This window comes from Condylura cristata, unplaced genomic scaffold (assembly GCF_000260355.1).
Source record: "Condylura cristata isolate star-nosed mole 26May11 unplaced genomic scaffold, ConCri1.0 scaffold00009, whole genome shotgun sequence".
NCBI lineage: Eukaryota > Metazoa > Chordata > Mammalia > Eulipotyphla > Talpidae > Condylura > Condylura cristata.
In genome coordinates, this window is record NW_004567110.1 from 6,107,111 (window position 1) to 6,127,965 (window position 20,855).

General features: G+C 49.3%; 1 protein-coding gene across 1 annotated transcript in view; it reads left to right on the forward strand.

The window, feature by feature from the left end:
• KCNQ3 (potassium channel, voltage gated KQT-like subfamily Q, member 3) overlaps positions 1-20,621 on the forward strand; it is a gene marked incomplete at its 5' end in the record, with an annotated part of 219,189 nt that extends 198,568 nt beyond the window's left edge. The window contains 6 exons of the mRNA XM_004679586.2: positions 3,245-3,447; positions 4,489-4,591; positions 6,180-6,311; positions 8,674-8,772; positions 10,870-10,954; positions 12,687-20,621. Coding sequence (XP_004679643.1) covers positions 3,245-3,447; positions 4,489-4,591; positions 6,180-6,311; positions 8,674-8,772; positions 10,870-10,954; positions 12,687-13,418 — 1,354 coding nt within the window. The remainder of the gene's footprint in view (positions 1-3,244; positions 3,448-4,488; positions 4,592-6,179; positions 6,312-8,673; positions 8,773-10,869; positions 10,955-12,686) is intronic.
• Between the last annotated feature and the right edge of the window lie 234 nt (positions 20,622-20,855).

Consider the following 20,855-nt stretch of genomic DNA (forward strand, 5'->3'; position numbering starts at 1 on the left):
GATACTTTGACATAAAAAAATAATAATAATAAACCGTGGTTGATAATTGCTGCAGTGAGAAAACCCCTAGGAGACTTGTAGGGATACAGAGCCCAGAACAGATTGGACCAACTTGCAAGTGAACTTTGGGGCTGATGCTCGGACCAAGTTTTAGACAAAGGCCAGTGTCATTTAGGTGAGTGGGGAGGAAGGTTTCCCAGGTACCTCATGGCTGCGAACAGAAGCTGCTGTGTGTCGGCAGGGAATTGTCGCGAGTGTCGCGTGGCGGCAGCTGTCTGCTATTGAGACCTGACTTCACTTTTCCACCCCAGTTCCTCTCTCTGTGGCTTTTCCATTCATGTTCAGACACTGCACCTAATTCAGGGACCTTATCTTGCCTCCATCGTATAGTTGTTATCAAGTTCACCTAGCAGCTCAGGACCTCATCTTTCCAAGAAAATCTTCTGTCAGCTCCGAGGAAGGCTTTCCTGGCCAGATCTGACTGTCCTCCACAAAGGGCCCGGATGAAACGCTTGGAACTCCAGAGACAGAAGGGCAGCGGTGGGTTTTGTGTTTCAGGATGAATTGTGCTTGCATTTGATTTTCCGTTGGGATCTCGGATTTCAGGCAACATGATTAAGAAGCGAGCTGATCTCCCACTCTGCTGGAGGGAGAATTCCATAAGCTTCTTAGGGGCAATGGCTGTGAGTAATTAGAGCTGAGGCATCTGACTTGTACCGAGGCATCTGGATTCTTAACGCTGTGGAAACCCATCTCTTACAAACTGTCCTCTGTGACCAGATGGGTATTAAGTGAACAGCCAGAGCAACTCAGACCATTAGCTGTTGCAATGAAGCATTGAACTGCCGAGCAAGCAAACGCCAAACCCAGGGAGTGAGTCGGCTCATGCCCACCAGTCAGCAGTTACGCTGAGCTTCTAAGTCGGCATGGTGGCTGCCGTTAGTTTTACCCTGCTTAGTTTATCTGGCATTAGGCTCTGCCAGTACGTATCTCCTGGAGGTCAAGTGCAGTGATATTGGTGAGTGTTTGGAGCTAATTTTAAGTTCTGCAAAAGAATATATAAATCCCAGGAACTCATTTTAGTTCGTGAACAAAAAATCCAACTTTTTTGTTACCCAGAAATGACAAAAAAGCTTTTTCATCATCTGTTCTTTTCACACGCCATTAGCCTCCTGCTGCTTCTGTGGGGAGAGGATTATTTGCGAGATAAGGGTGACAGTCAGCATTATAAAGGCGAGCACTGAATCCCAGGCTCTCACAGCTCCCAGGTGGTGGGCTCAGTATTTCACAGGAGTTGCCTCATTTAACCCTTAAATACCCCGTGCAGTGAGGGCTGTTGATGGGTCCATTGCCAGGACAGCGGGACAGCAGGGCCCAAGCAGTGGATGTCTCCGTAGTTCAGCTCACGGGTGGAGAAACCTGTGTGTGTTGGTGCTACCTGCCTTCTCGAGCACTTTGAGCCCTGGCACCCAGCCGGGTATTCGTCCTATTAGTCATTCAGGGAAAACCGCTCTGAAAAAATTGACTTCACTCAGGGCAATGGCACCATCTGAGCACTTGAGTTTCTCCACAATTAGCCAGGGCAGGTTCTGAGTGCATCAGGGATGGGCAAGTGGGACAGGTCCCAGGAGTCGGGGTCTCGTTCACTGTCAGCCCGGCATGTCTCAGCACCTTCTGGACACCAGGCTGAAGGCAAGAGGCCTCCAGGTGCTCTCGTGGGTAACATCTGAGACTGTGAAGCAGGTATTGGCCGGATCCCGTTACCGCCGCCTTGGGTTCAGGGCGCCCGGAGAGCACAGGGTACCTGCCCAAACTCACCTGCCCTCTGCCACCCACACCTCACGGCACCAAGCTGCAAAGACAGCAGAGGCTTCTGCAGACAAGCAGGGGCTGTAGCAGCCAGATCTGCTCTTCAGAATCCGCAGTTATCCTGGGTCGATACAGACCTGGTTCGACAATAGTCAGCGGCTCATGTCTTTATTGCACAGGCGTGTGAGGGGTGATGGGGCGGTGGAGGGGCGGTGGTGAGTAGGTTGCAATGTGAACCTACACCCTGGCTGCCACTGACACAGCCCCCCACAAGGACTTCACTCCCTGTGTCCCCCAGGGTGAGGGTGGAGGCTGAGAAACTGAGGCAGGGATGAATATCTACAGAGCACCTACTATGTGCCAGTCTCTGCCAAATCCTTAACAAGTGTCATCTCATGGCAACCAAAAGAGGTAGGGAGTATCCAGGCCTTGTTATAAAGACGAGGTGGTCAGACTCAGGGTGGTGTGGACTTGCCCAGCACCACTGAGATCTTACTGGTAGAGCTGGACTGAAATCGAGGGGCAGCTGGTATTTTTAACTTGAAGTTGAACTTGTTGGTCATATCTGCATCCAGAACACTTTGGCAGTATGGGTTCCTGGACCCTTTGTCAGAATAGCAATTCTGAATGGGAATAAAATGCATTAGTTACAGATTGTATTAAAACATCATCAGAATTGGTAAACATCTGAGCTGAATCCCACATGTGTTTTATCAGGTGAAATGAATCTAATGACAAGGCCTAGTGGTGGGCTGGACATGACTGTGGCTTTGAAGGGTGAGGTGCCCAAAGCAGAGTGACACCTAACACCCTAAAAATACCCTGTGCTTGCCTTTGTGGGGGGTCACAAATTCTAAGCAGGACAGGAGTTTACTACTGGGGCTTGTTATCTCTTCATCATGCGAGAGTTGCTCAAATTCACTGAGAAGTTAGTAAACAAAAGACAGTTTTTTCCCATTCACATTCATGTAGCCTCCAAATTCTATCCATGGAGGTATCTGTGACCACCAGTTAGGGCTCCTGCCTTGTGAGATTTACAGCATTCACTGTTGTTCAAGTTGCGCTCTGGGTGCCTGGGCGTGGTATGCAGCAGACGTCACCGATGCTAAGGAGCAGGGAGAGGAAAGGACAGACTTACGGTGGACAACTCTGATCTGGGCATTCTAGACCCCCTGTCTCATCTGAGCTCCCCTTTTTTGGAGGAAATGAAGTCTAGAGGTGTTAGGGAGCCTGCCCACAGTGTCCCGGCTGGCCCGGCGTCCACCCACGGCTGACCATGCCCTGTCCGAGTCCAGGCCGCCGAGTGGGTTTGGCCCTGGGTGCACCTTCATCCCCACGTGGGGGAAGGAGGTTGTGCATTCTTGATGGAGAGGGGTGGAAATTACGAGAGCCTGCACTGAACGAGGAAAATTGTTCACTTTTGCTTATTTTGTAGCCAAAAGCTGGGTCTCTTGGATCGGGTTCGCCTTTCTAATCCTCGTGGTAGCAATACTAAAGGAAAGCTATTTACCCCTCTGAATGTAGATGCCATAGAAGAAAGTCCTTCTAAAGAACCAAAGCCTGTTGGCTTAAACAATAAAGAACGCTTCCGCACGGCCTTCCGCATGAAAGCCTACGCTTTCTGGCAGAGCTCTGAAGGTAAAGCCTCTCTCCTCCCTGCCCCTCCTCTGCTCCCCCTCCCAAGCCCTTCTCTCCCTCGCCTCCCTCCTGCCCCTGCTGAAGATGGTCAGCAAAGTACCTGGTCCCCAACCTCCCTGAACCAGCGTCTTGCTCCTTCTTATCCAGAGGAGCTGGAGGTCCTGAAGAGGTGTGGGTGTCCCCTCACCCCCACAGCTGCCCTTTGAGTTACCAAGGGTCAACCGTGTCCAAAAATATTGTCTGCAATAGGATATTTTGGGGAGAGAGCCTGTACCCACATAACTTTTGTACAATAGATTATTATACTTGCTCCATTGAGTTTTTGTTACTCACTTCTCATTGTGCCCAACTGATGAGTTTAATTTTATCATAGGCACTTTATTATAGGAAGGAATGAAGTCTCTATAGGGCTTGGTCTTACCAGTGATCCAGTCCCCATCACTGGGGATCTTGGTGGGAATGCCCTGCAGAGAAGCGGGGACCACTGTGTTTCCATCCCTCACAAGGCAGAGGGCCCCCAAGTTCCCTACCGTACATGCCTGTGCAGCCCCTCTGGGAGACCTGGACACAGAGCCAAGGCCCCAAGGATAGTAATGAGTGCATTGTCGGGGGTCAGCCTCAAAGATGGAGTGGCCCGGGTGCATGAGTCCGGAGTCAGGGGTCTCAGTACAGGAACCAGACCTAGTGTCCCTTTCTCTTGGAAACAGTGAGGAGCAGCAAGTCTCAGAAAGTGGCCCCTGCCCCTAATGTCTCACAGTGACTGTGGAGCCAGAAACCAAATCAGGTCTGGCTAATGTGTAAGCTCTTCACTCGGGGGGCTGCCCAGGACCCCTGCGCCCACATCACCAGCCTCCTTGTCTGCCTCTGGCCAACAGTCTCAGACTTCTGGTCATAGAAGGGGCCACTGAGAAAGGCTGACTGACGCCCCAACTGTCTCTCAAAGAAGCACTCCAGAGGCCGAGCTGGGAAGGTTCTGGCGGAGCAGCGTCCCTGAGCCCTTCTGGGCATGGCCTGCCACTGATATGCGTGTCTCCCTGTCAGATGCCGGGACGGGCGAGCCCATGGCAGAGGACAGGGGGTACGGGAACGACTTTCTCATGGAAGACATGATCCCCACCTTGAAGGCCGCCATCCGCGCTGTCAGGTAAGGAAGGGCCCTACCTGTGGGCCTCCCCGGGCTCAGCCCAGCTCCCACAGGTTCTGCTCTGTGAAGGGTCCATGGGCTGTGGGAAGCTCCTCACAGCAGGTCAGGACTTCATGGGTGACTGTGGCACCCCCTTTTATCCACAGCTCCCATAGGTGCCAGTTGCTACTCTCTTATCTAACTGTAGCCACTACTCCTGCTTAAAGAAGATCTTTGATCAGGGTATGAGTTCATAAGCACTCTACCTTGGTAGGAGTAAATTCTAGAAACTAAACTAGATTCCTGAACAACCATGGGTGGTAGTTTCAGCAAAACTCCCAGTCCAATAGGTAGGGAAGCAACTGTGTTATTGGTTTGTCAGGAAATGCATGATGCATTTTTTTTTCAAAGAAAATACATCAGGGCTTTCTAACAATATGACGTGGACCTCAGGAAAGCTTCCAACCTGACTTCTCAGGATGCCATTGTGTACAATCAAACAGAAATATGGCTGGACTCCTAGCTGGTTAGCTGGCCTTGTTCAAAGCAAACCAATGAATCAATAAGTCATGTGGCAGGAGAGTCTGCCCAAGGTTCCGAGGTCTGGCCTTGGTCAGAGTTTTCATTGGTGCCTCAGTTCAGGACTTGGCAAACGTTTCCTATTAAGAGCCAGAGAGCAAACACTTTAACTTGTGGCCCATAGATCTCCTTGGCAAGCATGCAACTCTGACGCTAGAAGTCACAATGCCTAAACGAAGGGTGTGGCATGGCCAGCCCAAGACATGGCCTGTGAGCCAGTGCGCTGACCACCTGAAACTGCGGTACATGAAGGGTGGCTTTATGAAATGACACAGAGTCGGAGAGAGGGACTAGCTGGGTGGTATGATGAATATGTCAAAATCGAGATTAGAGGCTGGAGTCCTGGAGCTGTAGCTGGGGGGGTTAATTGACTCTGGTCAACGAGTTGATTCAAAGAGCACTGGTCATTTAGAATGACTTTACTGGCCAGGAAGATGGAAGCGAGGGGTTGACATCTGTGAGTTCTGGGTGCCCCACTTTACTAGGAGCTGAGAAAACCCAGGGGAGAGGACATGTCTTCCCTTTCCTAGCTGCTCACAAGCCAGAGGAGTAAAGAGGGTGTTGAAGAGAAGCTGTGTCAACCGTCCTCAGCAGAGAGCAGTGTAACACAGGGACAAGAGTGTGGGTCTTGTCTGCCTACAGGCCTGGAGTTGAGTCCAGTCCTCCATTATTTCTCTGTGGAGACCCCAGAGCTTTCTAGGCCACTGTTGTGACATTCATGGCATTTGTTCCAAAAGCACTTAGCTCAGCATCTGGCCTGGAGCGAACACTCCGTGGGTGTAACTGTTACTGTTATTATGATGTTTTGATTATTCATAAGACCAAAGAGAGGCGATTGTGAAGGAAAGGCACTAGCAGCTGAGTTCTCCACCGTGGAAGGGGTAGTCGCAGAACCAAAGGTTACAACTTCTCTCTACCAAATCTTTCCTCTCTGGTTCCTTTTTCTCCATGCCCCTGAGTTTCTGATCTTGTATCATCATTTCCTTCACTCTCTACTCATGAGTGCAAATGTCTCTACTCCACCTTGTAGAATTCTACAATTCCGTCTCTATAAAAAAAAATTCAAGGAGACCTTGAGGCCTTACGACGTGAAGGACGTGATCGAGCAGTATTCTGCGGGCCATCTTGACATGCTTTCCAGGATCAAGTACCTGCAGACGAGGTGAGACCATCATATCTGGTCCATCATATTTGTTCTCCTGACCACTATTAGAATCAACACCAGAGGAGCCTTAGCACTGAGAGAGAAAAGCATTTGGAAAGAATCCAGAGTTTTTTTAAAGATTTATTTACTTATGCACATAGAACTGAGGTATAGGCCAGAGGTGCGAGGGTGAGGTGAGAGGACCCACCATAGACAAAGTAGGGAGCAGAGAAGACAGATATACTGAAGTACACTGCTGAGGGGAGCAGTGGGCGGGCAAGGAGAAGCCTGCCATGTGGGTCATTCCCTCCTAGCAGCGACTGCTATAGCTTCTAAGTGCTATTCTTTAACCCATAACCCATTGTGCCACCAGGGAGAGCCCAGAATCCAAATTTTTAGAACAAAAATTGTTAGTAACAATGATGGATGGTGAGGCCAGCCAGCACCAGGTCATACAGATTGTGAAGAAACTCTAATCCACAGCCAGGACCAACACCTTGATCTGTCCTCACAAGAGAAGACCTACATCTGACTGGCCACTGCCTGTGGTGCTTTAGATGTTGCCAACAAAATTGGGGTCATCTAAACTGAGGCCAGCTGGCTAAGGCTAATTCACATTTCCTTCAAATGAAAAAAAAAAAAAAAGTTCAGCAATGTTATATTATAATAGTGAAAATACAGAAACAGCATTGAAGCTCAACTAGCAGTTGCCACCATTTTTCTTGTGCATTTGAGAATCCTCATTCCTTATAATCCTCTAAAGTATTGCATGAGAGGTGCCAGTTTACAGTGAGGAATTCAAAACTCAAAGAGCAAAGGGCTTACCCAAATTGCCCAACTAGTAAGTGGCAGAGCTGAAAGCCAAAGCAAGTTGTGTCCTCTCTAAACACCACACACCTCCTCAACTATAAAATAGCAATCAAGAAAAGACATCTGCTCTCCCTAAGGTAACAGCCATCAAATGAGATTTCAAAAATGTACATAATGAAATAGAAAGCACCTGACCGGTGAATATATCTGCAGAGCGATGCTGACTTTACATTCAGACACACACACCCGGACTATACTTACCTGTGCATATGTAGGATTATGTTATCTATATGCTCTCCCTACATCTTGTGATAGTGTTAATGAATATAAATATATATAATGATTTTAAAATCCTTTCTCTTTCTCTCTCCTCTGTGTAGGGGGGCTAGGAAAAGGAGTAATGCTCCCCCAAGGAATGACAGTGGTTATCCTTGTTGACGAATCAGTATGAGATTTTTTTGTTTCTTAAACTTATCAAATTTCTAATGAAGTATAATACCTTTTAGGAAAGAAAAGTGATTTAAAAACCTAAAGGGCAATAATGAGCCACAGAATTAGTACCAGGAAGCCACAGTCTTCTGGGGAGCTCACCCTCTGACGGGTGTGATACTGCAAATGGACAAGAGCCAGGCCCCCTCTGGGCCTCAGCTTCCTCCCTGAAAAGTGTTTCCCCATCAGGATTACTGGAAACACCTGCATGCTGAGAGAGCTGGGAGTGACTGGATGTTGTGGGGGAGGGTCTCATTTGTGACGCTCTTCATGGGTGCCTGGCCCACACATGGAGCTCAGTGTGTTGAGGCGGAAATGGGTATGTGGGCTGCTTTGGAATTCAGTGTGCTGGCAATGATGTACAGAGGACGAGAGCATGATGCTAGAAGAGACCAGACTCCCCAGACGCTGGCCCAGCTTCCTGTACAAAGTGGACAGCATGTTGTGACTTGTAGGGCTGACTAGGCAGGCGGGCTCCAGGAGTCCCCCCGGAGGCTGGTATAGGCCAGAGGGAGGGGCGCTCAGCCACATGGTGTCCGTGGGGAGCAACAGGCTCCCAGGGACCGTGATCCCGGCTGCTTACGGGTCATGGTCTTGGTGGCCCTGCCCCCAGCCTGCAGCATGCTGGGGACATTTGCTATCTGTAACACTCCAGAGAAGTTACTGCTGCTCCTCCAGAAAGGGAGCAGGAGTGGGAGCGAGTGCGGGAGCCATCTCAGGCAGAGAGCTCATGGCTAACAGTGGAAAAACTCCCTGATGAGAGTGGAGTGAAAGATCTGGAAGAGCAGACAGGCTTAGAGAACATAAGAAGCCCCCCTCAGGAATAGCAGGGTGCAAGCCTCACCCTATCTCTGGTCAGGCTTCTTCCCTCTCCCTGGGACAGGTGCTCTGATCACCTGGACGAAAGGAGCGTATTATATCACGATTATAAATTCTCTCTCTCCCTCTGGCTTTGTTTCTCCCTCTTTTCCCTTCTCTTATACATTCCAAACCCATATGACAAAAGTGGGAACAGAATGAGTTGCCTCCATCTTCCCGTGAAGAGCTCTCTGTCATGTAAACTTTGTGTGTTCTCTTTCAGAATAGATATGATTTTCACCCCTGGGCCTCCTCCTACTCCAAAGCACAGGAAGTCTCAGAAAGGCACAGCGTTCACCTATCCGCCCCAGCAATCTCCCAGGTAGGCTGTGGGCAGGACGGGCAGGTGCCAGGCCGCAGGGTGCAGGCTGCACCCCATATCTCAGCTGGCTCCTTGGTAGCCAGCTGATGTTTTCTTTCCCCAAATGAAGAGAAGGAGGCGGAAGCTGATTCAGGTTTGCAGCCCTTAGAGAGGTTTCTGTGCAAAAGTCACGCGCTCCTCTGCCGAACATGTGGGTGAGTCTCCTTTTCGTGGTGATCAAATGAAAACGACCCAAGAGGAGACAGATGGACCAGTTTACCAGATCAGAAAGAAAACTTCCTCCTGTGAGCAGGGCGCGGGCCTTTCTGGGTCTGCGTCAGTTGTTTCGACTTTTGCTGATGGGTTAATTCTCCTCCCGGGACAGAGCCAGAGGAGGAAAGTGCAGGCCAGACCCCACCACATTGCTGCGCCCTGCTCTCCCCGAGTGCTTGAAGACGTTCCTTTTCTAAGTCGTGAGGAAGAAGAGCTGTCCTTTAGAAGCCCACTGCCTGAACTTACCTTTCTTTAGTCCCACGGTCTCGAGGCAGGTAACACACATGAGTCAGGCTGAGGACTTCACGCACCCACAGGAACAAGCCTCCTCATTGTAAGAGAAGCAAACGCATGAGCAAGATGGCCTCAGGCACCTGGTCACCTGTCTCGGGCCAGGGAACGGAAGAGGACAGTGGCTGGAACACCTGGGGGCCTGGCCAGTCTAGAGCGGGTCATTGTTACAGTGACCTGTTGCTGCTAGTTTTAGGAAGAAGGCTTCCCCTGAGCCCAGATAGTCTAACTGGTTCGCAAAAAGTGAACCAGCCAAACTCCATGTGAACGCTCCCCTTTGAGTTACGGCTTAAGTGTTTTGAAACCCTGTGTGAACGGAAGAGCAACCTGGGGGCCGGACGCAGCACAGGGCCACCTCATTGGCTTAAATTCAAGACAGCTAAGCCGAAGACAGAGCGGGGGACTTGCGCCCATGAGAGAAAAGAAGCTGCCCCCTAACAGCAGACTTAGAGCTCTGGTCGCAGCCCCAGAGGGCACACTGACAGGCAGAGCTGTGTTGGGGCTGGCCGGAGCTCAGGCAGATGCCAAGGGCAAAGGCAGACGCAGGCCAACCCTGTCCCACTGGCATCCTCCTCCATGCCGTTTCCTGACGCAGCCCGTATTTTCCGTTCTGGACAAAATGAAGCAGGTGAAATGTTAATGCCCACTGTACAGGATTTCAGAGATTAGACACTCTCTCCCCACCCTCGTCCCCCACGCACTTAGGGAAGGACCGAGGAATGTGATTTATTTTGCTTTTTTTTTTTTTTTAAAGATTTATTTATTTGTACATACAGAAGTGGGGTACACAGGCCAGAGGCTCAGGGGCGGTGAGAGGCCTCACCAGAGACAGAGCGGGGAACAGAACAGGCAGATCGAGGAAGTACACTGCTGAGGGGAGCAGCGGGCGGGTCAGGAGAGGTCTGCCACGCCATGTGGTCACCTCCGGGGCAGGTGGGAATTGAACTCATGCGGAAGCGGCTTTAGATTCTCAGTGCAGTGCTTTAACCCGCTGCGCCACCAGGGAGGGCCTTATTTTGCTTTTTGAAGATTTATTTATGCATACAGAGTTGGGGTGTAGGTCAAGAGGTGCAGAGGGTGAGGGTTCAGAGGTGCAGAGGGTGAGGGTTCACCAGATTCACCAGACACAGAGTGGGGAACAGAACTGAAGTCCACTGCTGAGGGGAACAGCAGGGAGACAGGAGAGGTCTGCTGGGCCATGGGGGTCAGCTCCCTGGCTGGGGACCAACTCAGGCTGCAATGTGGACAGCTTCATAGCTGAGACTTAACCCCTGACGCCACCAGAGACCCAAGAAGTGTGATTCAAAGGCACGTACCCTCCAGCACAGGCAGGAGCTGTGTTGTGACAGGAAGCTCTCACAGCGTCTGACTGGTCTATGCAGTATCTCCTGGCTGAAGCCGCCTGGGGGCCCCATGCGGATGGCAGGACGGTGCCAGTCCCCCACAGCCAGAGCATGAGCGTGAGGCTGCGGCTTCGGCCTGGGCTGAAGTGACCCAGCAAGGCAACAGTTCTGTGGTTACAATGCTCTGACAGACCTCTGCGCTCTTTCCTAGGAACGAACCCTACGTGGCCAGGCCATCCACGTCCGAAATGGAAGACCAAAGCATGATGGGGAAGTTTGTGAAAGTCGAAAGACAGGTAGGGCTCATCTTCCCCTCCACCACAAGAAGTTCGTGGAATTTATCTTCACATGCTTTTCTTTATCCATGAGAGAGAACATCCGATAGTATTTACCACTCACAGAGGATTCGGAACTTCAGTCCCTGACGTAGCACTGTTGGCCGGGTGACTGTTTGCAGGTTCGGGAACTATCCCGAGCCTGGGTTTCCACACAGGTTGTTTAACGCCTTCCTGTGCGGAAGGAACCGGCATGAGGACTTGTGTCTGGCACTCTGCGCTGACCTTGGGGCTCCTGCGGGAAGTCCGCCTCCACCTGGCCCCTTTCTTTGTCCAGTGGGGTTTGGCACTGTGACGATGCCTCACAAGTTGCTGTGAGGATGACAGAGGCGATGGCCTGGAGCCCGGGGGTTACCTGTCCACACCTGACGGACGCAGTCTGGCCGTGCTCCCCAACGCTCCCTCCCCACACAGATGCACCCTCAGCCCTCCTCCCTTAAGGCCCAGTGCGGGGTCTGCGGAGGGGCCTGGAGGCGGGGAGGCTCTGGGGTGTGTGTGTTGGGGGACTGTGGGGCTCTCTCAGGACACACAGGGGAACCCACTCACTCGCGAGACTCCGGAGCCGCCTCCCCGTCTGCACTAAGGCAGGGCTTGCCTGATGTTGCCCTGGACAATGACTCTGTCCATCTCCCTCAAGGTTCCTGTCAACCCTTTCATTTCCACAACCCCACCCGGGATGTGTGCAGGACGGAGAGGGGGAATTTAGAGGATTGTTCTTTGTGGTGTATCAGAAATATAATTTTCATTTCAAGTGTTATGTGTGGTCTCAGCTCTTTTATTGCCTAGTTCTGTGACCTGTGGTAAGTTACTTTTTCATGCTGAGCCCGTTTACGCACCCGTTGACAATCCTGGGAGGGTTGTAAAAATTAAATGCATTGACATCTTTTAAGTTCACGGAACAGCTGATGCTTACTAAGGTCCATGTAAGTGTCAGTCGGCACAAAGGTATAGACACCTTCCTAGCTGTCACCTGTCACCTTCCTGTCACCTGTCACCTTCCTAGCTGTCACTTGTCACCTTCCTACCTATCACCGGTCACCTTCTTACCTATTACCTGGCTCTGCTTTGTATGTACAATCTACAGGAGGCCAAGGTACGCCTGTTCACAGTGTTTCCTGGTGGGTTATGAATTATTGGGGAAAGAGCATCACACACACCCTATGCACAGCTATGCACACGCATGCTTATGTAGATGCAGCTATAAAGATTTGCGTTCCCAGTCTTGGGGGTAAGAGCAACACAGCTTATCTGCTGGTAGCCTCCCATGAGGCTGCAGGCAGGGTCTCCAGGTGGGAGAAGCTCAGTTCTTGCAACTACTACCCTTCTGCCTTTGGGGCTTCCACCAGCAGGTAGGAGAAAGATGCATTCACAAGCCACGTGCTCCGCTCAAGGAAGTCGAGAACACCCCACTCCTTGACCCAAACTGCAGCAGCAAGGTCAGCTCCTCCTCGGAGCATAAAGACTTCTAACACTTGCCGGCCAACCTTCTCTCTGTGCAGCCACTGCTTTCTGGAAAGCTACGGTCAGGCTTGTTTCTAGATTAGCACACAGGCATGGCTCGGCATTCAGAGGCCTGGAATCGTTAGCTACGATGATCACGGCCAAGAGCAAGAAGAGCCTTCCTTTCTGAGTGCCATGCAGTGTCTCCTCCCAACCCCAGAGGGCAGTGACCCTGCGTCCTTGTATTTTCCAGGTGCACGACATGGGGAAGAAGCTGGACTTCCTGGTGGACATGCACAGGCAGCGTCTGGGGCGGCTGCAGGTGCAGGTGTCCGAGTTCTGCCCCGCGGAGGGGGCCTCCTCCCCAGCGGAGGCGGGGAGGCAAGAGGACCCGCGGGACTCAGACCTGAAGACCATCCTCTGCCACTATTCTGAGACAGGCCCCCCCGAGGCTCCCTACAGCTTCCACCAGGTGCCCATCGACAGAGTCGGCTCCTGTGGGTTTTTTGCCCACGACCCCGCGAACCTGCCCCGCGGGGGCCCCAGCTCCGGGAAGGCTCAGGCGCTCCTCTCCTCGTCCGCGCCCTATGCCGAGAGGCCCACGGTCCTGCCCATCTTGACGCTTCTCGACTCGAGAATGAGCTACCGCTCCCCGCCTGAGCCGCCCGGCTCCGGCCCCACCCGGGTGTCCCCCCGGCAGAGACCCAGCGTCACGCGGGACAGCGACACCCCCCTGTCCCTGATGTCCGTCAACCACGAGGAGCTGGAGCGCTCCCCCAGCGGCTTCAGCATCTCCCAGGACAGAGATGACTACATGTTCGGCCCCAGCGGGGGGTCGAGCTGGATGAGGGAGAAAAGGTACCTCGCAGAGGGTGAGACGGACACGGACACGGAGCCCTTCACGCCTAGCGGCTCCATGCCGCCGTCGTCCACGGGGGAGGGGGTGTCCGACTCCGTATGGACCCCTTCCGGCAAGCCCGCGTGAGAGGGCCGTGGACAGACTGCCCCGGCAGTGTAGACAGACTCTGGACAGCTCCCGGCCCGCCTCGTCCCCGCGAGCCACGCGGGCGGCGGGAGCGCTTGCATGTGCCTGGCCGCCGGGCGGGCCGCGGCTCGCTCCGGTGTGGCCACACTGAAGCCGCTTCCTTTTCAGCATGGTTTGCATGACTTACGCTATATAAATGGTATCGCTACTCTTACTAGGAGCCACATTTATCTGCTGTTCTTACTTTTACTCACGACTGGATCAGTACAGGGAGAAATTCTTGACGAGCTGTGCTGTTTGTCTGTCTGGTTGGTTGGTTTGGGTTTCGGTGTGGTAATCAGGGAGTGGCCTCCATTGCTCCAACCACTGGCCCCTCGTGTAAAACAGGGCGGCAGTGAGCTGTTAGCAAGGCAACCAAATCACTTTCACGACAAAACGACGGCTGCCGTGGAGCTAAAATGTCAGGAAAGCAAGAAATCAAGAAATTGTGAAGGGAAAACTGGCCAAATCCTCTAAAAGCTCTCAGAGGACCCTCCCTGCCATCTCCCATGGCAGAGCATCCTTCCTCGGTTTCCTCGTCTTTAAAAGATGGTGGTAATCCCCAGGGTAGCTTTCCCGATGCGTCATAAATCCGTGAGACGAAAACACACACACACATTAAAATAGTTGCCAGTTTATATAACCAAAGTAGTGACATTCATCAGAAGCAGGTGCCCCTCGGGCAGGAGCTCGTTGAGTGCCTTCACAATGGGGTTCACACTCAAATCCTCCCTCCCCCATCCTTATGCACAATCCTTATGTCCAGCTCAAGTGGAAATGCAGGCCAAGAGGGCACATGAAGATCATGCCACTCAAGTCCTTTGTGACAAGGAGGAAACTTCAGCCCAGCTAAAGAGCCAGGCTGGGGTCGCGAGTTGTCCCCTGGAGAACTGGACCTCAAAGCCTGGTCAGCCAATTGGCTTGCTCCCAAGTCCCCCACTAGTCCACTCACCACTGACACACTGGGAGCCAGAAGTCATGGCAGGAGGCTGGACCCTGTACCTTGCGGCAGGCACTCACACTACAGTCTAGCCAGCAGGAAGGGCTAGACTGTGGAGCAGTCTTGCTTGATGCATTATTTTGTGTCCAGAAAGAAAAATAATACAAGCAAGTGACACATTTATGAATATACAAATGAGCAATTTCCAAAACATCCACTTTTATTCCTCCCAATTTTTTGGACCACACGTAGCCACATGAGTAGCTAAAGTGTAAGCAGACAGCTGGAGCACAATGTCCACCGTGTAAGTATGGATACTGAGCACAAACTATCCTGTGGCCTCTTAGATGTTACTACTCTCTAAGCACTTTGATGGAAAAGGTTTCTGTTAGACGTGGGCTAAATGACTATGTGGTTGAATTAATGGCCTCACTCTTACATATCTAAAGAGTTTGTCAGTGGTGGCCGCGGTGATCGTCAAGCTGATCAAAATAGCCTAGACAAAAATCTGCGTGCAACTCCACTGCACGTCTCCATCACGATCTTGTCCAGAGCATAGTAGCTGCTCTGGGCATCTCACCGATAGTCTCGTCACTCCCCAACACAGAGGAGCTGCTTCCTTCCAACAAGCCAACAGGCGCTGGGAAAGAGGCTTGGAGGAGAGTGACAATGAGGATTTGGCCCAGGCATTTGCCGGAACTCAATGGAATGCTCAGCTGGAAGACTTGGACTTTCTCACCCTTGAACTAAAATAACTATGTCAACCCACAGCTAGAGGACTGTCTCATCTTCTTTCAGCGGTTGAGAAAAAGGAGCTTGTGTCACTTGCCAGCCCCAGGGAGGAAAGTCCAGCTTCCCTGCTAGACTGGAAGGCCAGGGTGGCAGGGTTTGGGTTGGTGTTGATTGCCACTCTCCCCAAACATACAGTGAGCTGTTTTCATCAGTGTTTACAAAGATAAAATACACTTTTCTTGAGTGGATAAATAAGAATCACAAAGAGCCATTCTTTCCCATCTAAAAAAGAAAAGAAAAGACCATGATATCTGGGATATACTACTCTGATAGTGCTTTAAAAATACACCAATGATAAAACAGAAGCTCAGGGCCCGGGTCAGGTCAGTCCCGTGAGAAGCAGTGTGTGTATCCACAAAGACCTCCTGGCAGACAAAGGAAAGCTGTGTGGGATGAGCCAGCAGCACTGGCTAGTGACATGGTCCAACATCCACAGCTTCAGCTATACCAGTGGTTCTGAAGCTTGCCCGGGAAATGGCAGTAGTTTCAGAAGAATCCAATGGCAAAGTGATAAATTCCATTATAAAAATTAGCAATGATTTTCTCAAGTGAAACTGTGATCCCATTATAGGTGTGCAGCTTCTGTGTGTTCCAGAATAGTGTATGACAGTTTTCAGAAGTCACCTTTTAACAGGATCAAAATGAATGCCATAAGTCTACTTTCCAATGATCGAGTGAAATGTGATACTATTGACCACAGCAGAAAGTCCTGAGGTCGTGTGAGTTTTAATTTTCAAATACACAAGTAAACACTAACAGTTTAAGAGAAAAAAAAATGTAAGAGGAAAAAAACAAGTCAGGAAATTTCTAGTCACTATTTGTACTGGGGACCGAGAGATTAAACGTCTTTGACATGATGTTGTTATTACAAAACCCTAATTTGCAGGACAGTATAACTAGAAAACTCAAAGGTCCCTAAAGGTCAAAATGAACTAATTAATAGACACTTGTGCTTCTAATGCCTGTTTTGTGCAAGGCAGTTCCCAGACACTGTAAAAAATTGAAAGACTAATAATTACTTGTCGAACATCCTAATATAACAGGATCTACTCTGAGCTTGCCAAGACCATTCATAATTTGTGTCACTCTAAGAGTGTAATAAAACCACTTGTTTATTCATCTGACAAAATTTATTAAACTTCACCCTCTAGTTAAGCACTGGGCAAGACACGAGAAATTCAGACATAAGAAAATCGGTTTCACTATTGAAAAGGTAGGAATCTGGTAGCTTTAAATATTGGGGGACCCTTCATATCCTGCCTCCAGGAATGGAAATTACTTGATTTCATCCCTGAAGAGAACTATACAGACAGGAATGTTTTCTGGCTGGAATCAGTAGAGGATAGAACATGGAGAAAGTGAGAGTGAAAATTCTGCATTGAATTGGTCATGGCCACCAGCCCAGGGAAGGCTGAACAGGTTGAATTGATACTTTGAATGTAGATTGAATGTTTTGAACTTTAGTGCTCCAGAGAAGCTGTGCAAGCAGGAGGTTCTTAGAGAAATCAGTTTTCTCCTCGTTTCTAAATTCTTACTGGGACTGAGGCCAGAGAAGGCATTGAGCTACTCCATTTCATCATGGTGACCAAAAGAGACTTGGGGTTCATACCAAGAATACGTCTATTCCAGGAAAAAGCTGTCAACTCTACCTGTGGGATTCTGAAAATCAAGTTCCCCTGGGAAAACGGAAAACGTGTTCTGTGATCTAAAAGCCAAGTGCACCGTGACACCAGAGCTCCCAGAGAAGATGCCACAGAGCAGGTCTTTTTTCTCTCTGAACTCACTTCCAAGGTGCCTGCACCACAAGGATTGCCTTTGCTTTCTGGTCCCTGAGCTTCTTTGAGAGTTGAGTCATGTCTTGTCTTGACCTTAAAGATTTGCTTCATTATTTCAGGATGACTATTCTAAAGGCCTTCAGTCTTTTCTTTTATTCCAATTCAATCAACCTTTTTGTGCTACTGACAGACATGTGCACAAGCGAGCAGCAGTCCCTGATCACAGCCGCAGGGGTGGCTCACGGAAGCCCAGCGGAGCACACATAAGGACCTCGGAGATCAGCGTAACTTTAGCGTCTTTAAAATTGAGCAGTGGAAATATCAAGGAAAGAGGATGGAGAAGAGATCACCTGGAGGAAAACTTGAGGTTCAAATTCAAAAGTGTTGGAACTATTTTCTACCCTGCTTTGATTTGCAGATGATTTACCCATAAGCCCCTAGTGCGGTCATTGCCATAACTTGGAGACTAGTATTCACATTCTTTGTTTTACATGTGTGGACTCCATGGCCATGGCTTACTTCTGGAAGCTAAATGTACACCGGAAACTCCTTTTTTCAGAAAAAAAGTAGAGATATAATTTGGATTATTGCATGACAAATCTGGGCACTTTTGTAGTTCCTTGCTAAGTTAGTACATCTCCACAAAATGCTTACTTTTTCCATCAAAATGAGGAGGAGCAGGAATGTTGAAATGAAGGGAGTAGGAAGTTGGGTCCCAAAAGGCTAGGTTGTCCTTAGCCTCCATTTAGCACCCACCTAAGAAAATGGTGCCTGGCATTTTGCTCATAGAACTTGATAGCTTCCTGGCTGCTCAGAGCAAGGAGACATTGACCCTCAGACCAGCCACCTGTCTTTTTGGCTCAGAAAGCAGAGGCCAAAAGCGAAGGGAATCACAGTGGTCGAATGAGTAATTGGGTAGCAGAGGCCATCTAAAAAGCAAGCCCTCAACTCCTAGTGCAGATATCGGCGAGCAAAAACCAAACATAAGATAATACCTGAGGCCAGGTATCATCAGGTGAACCCAGAAGATGAATGAGAACTTCCTGGTCTACTTGAGAAACTGCTAAGCCAGATACAATTGGGGGGCCATGGTGTTAGTCTGGAATAATTGGTGACACAATGCCTTGAGATGGCAGCATTCCCTTCCCAGTCCCGCCATCTTTAGAATGTGCAGCCCTAACCACTGCTGCCATGTGTGCTTGAGAATGGGGTGTAGCATGGACTTGCAGCCCAGCTCCCTCTGCTTCCTCTCCACACCCACCCCCACCTCCCCAGTTCTGCTCCCTGACCCAGCCCTTGAACTCAGTGCACTCCAGATCATGCCTCAGGCTGTCATCTCACCACAAGTCAACTTAACAGGATTTCTACTTGAAAAAAGTAGAGATGTTTGATTTTAAGGAATGGGGTGTGATTTCTTTTGAGGATATTAGGACCCTCAGTTGCCAATTCTACTGATGTGTCCCTTTGCAATGACACCTCTGGGTGTCACCTGAGGACGCAGAGCTCCTGCTTCGTAGTTCTTTGTCCCAGAGAAGGCTCATCTTGACCAGGGCACAGCCAGGTGCTCTAAAATCTTCCCCCCAAATTCCAAAGTTGCAAACAGGATTCAGCTTAAGATGACTTATGTTCGTATAGCAAGGGTGGGGGGGAGTAAAACTGGATTCTGTTGGCGCAAGTGAAGATTTCAATTTGGTTTCCACTTATGCTGTGCTCAACATAGATGCCAGAATTTGGAAGGGATGTGACTTCTCTTGAGGATCTAGATGACCCTAAGTTGCCAGTTCGACTGAGGTGTTGCGGTGAGACCTCTGGGTCTCATTAACAGGTTGCCCCTTCTCCTAAGTGCGGCTGAGCGAGAAGCTTCAAGAAATAGAGAGATGGTCAAGCTTGTGTGAGAACTAGTAATTTTATAGTCACTCAACCTAAGCTTTCTTTGCCTCCAAATAGCTCTGTTCTGGGATTAAAATAAGTTTCAGAGGGAAGAAAGCAAGACATGGGCTCTGTATAAGAATATCCTGAGTGTGACTTGCAATTAAATAGTCAAAAGCCTAGGACAATGCTCAGGAATATATTTGCAGTTCCTCTTAGACTTATCAAGGGGATGAAAAAGTCATGCTAAGAGTAACGAAAAGTGAGACATGTCTTCTTTCCATGTTTCCCTCTCTTATCTTGCCCACAGACTGAGGTCAGGAAGAAGGAAATTTGCCCTAAACTTTCTATGAGTTGTATGAGACAGTCTCTCTCTGACTCATGTAAAGCTCATCTCAACCCCACCAGGGAGATGTTGTCTCCATCTTACAGATGAAGAAATGGAGCTGAGAGGGAAAATACCTTGCCAGAGGCCACACACTATAAGAGACAGTGCTGGCATCTTAACCAAGCTCTCACACCTCCAAATTTCTTCCTCCCTCTGATCCCAGTGTCCCAGGTCAATGGCACTGCGCTCAGCTCATGCCCTGTGGCCTTTGCCAATGTCTTGCCCACCTACTCCAGTCATCTTTGCAGTAAGACGATCACAGATCCAGCTGTTCCCTGGAGAGAAGTGCAACAGCGGCCTCAGCTGCTCCACCTAGCCCTTTGGCTACATGTCTGTTGTTTCAGTGGCTTCACAATTGAACTGTCAGCGGCACAAAATAATGCAACACAAATTATTCATCTGGCTCATGGTGGAATACTTTGACTCTTGGAGTTTGGCATAGCTGCAGATAATCCCACAAGAGCTTCTTGTTCTCTGCCCTCAAGGAACCCCTGTTATTGTCTTAACTAAGCAGGTTCAAATGTCCCTCCTGACTCTGGCCTTTTGTCTCTAGATATACCTTCATTTCCAGATTTTGAAATCTGCAGAAACAGGTGAGTCTCCACAAACATTCTCCAGGAGGTGAAATGCTGAGAACAGTTGTATTTCTCTCTCTTGATATTAGAAGATCAAGATTGCCAGTAAAAGTCCAGCTGATGTGGTAATTGGGCCTCCTGGCTCTCTCTGGAGGGAGAGGAGAGCAGATCCACTCTCCAAAGTTCCTGTGAGGCTTTGGAGTCCACTGGGAGACCAAGTCCCAAGATGGGTGGCTGCCATTTTGTCAAATCCGAGATTTTGTTGTTGAAGAAGTGAGGCAAGCTCTGTCCCACCTTAAGAGCCATCTTAGAAAGACTGGCCAGCTTCATCAGATTTAGCAGTCATGCCTGTTTAAAGAGAAAAATGCTTTCTACTTTGCTTCCACTGGGATATCGCTATTTTCTTTCTAATGAAGCAGTGATGAAAAACACCAATTTCTGAAGAGCAAATTGAGATTTCTAGTGACATGAACCATTGTATTTGATTTTAGATTGTATTTTATTTAACCCCTTTCTATGGCATAGAATTCTGGTGCCTTGCTCCCTGATCTTGTCTCCATGCTACAAGTAGGCTTTCCTCACATTCTGGCTTACACAGGAACACTACTATCCCACAAGTGGCCTTTAGTGCTCTTTATAATATGATTTCCTGTAATTTTTAAACTGTATGTATAATTTATATTCTGGCTCTGTCCAATATTTGAACAACTTTAATAGGTTGGTTTCCATATATATTATGCAAATAATTCTTACCTGATTTTTTATGTTTGATCTGAAAACAAAGAAATACTGCACCACTTATTAATAAATAGACATTTCAATGATTATGTGACAGAATGTTACTTGCTTTGAAACAGTTCTTGTAAGACTGTATTTAAGATAATTAACACTGGCCAATACTACAACAACAACAAAAAACACTAAATACGAATGGTCCAACACAAGATTTATTTCTTCCTCACATTAGAACTCACCGTGAATTTTCTCAGTATCAAAGAGTGATATAAACATTGAGGCTACGTTCTTTCTGGGTGCTTATATGCTGGAGTATTTTGCTTC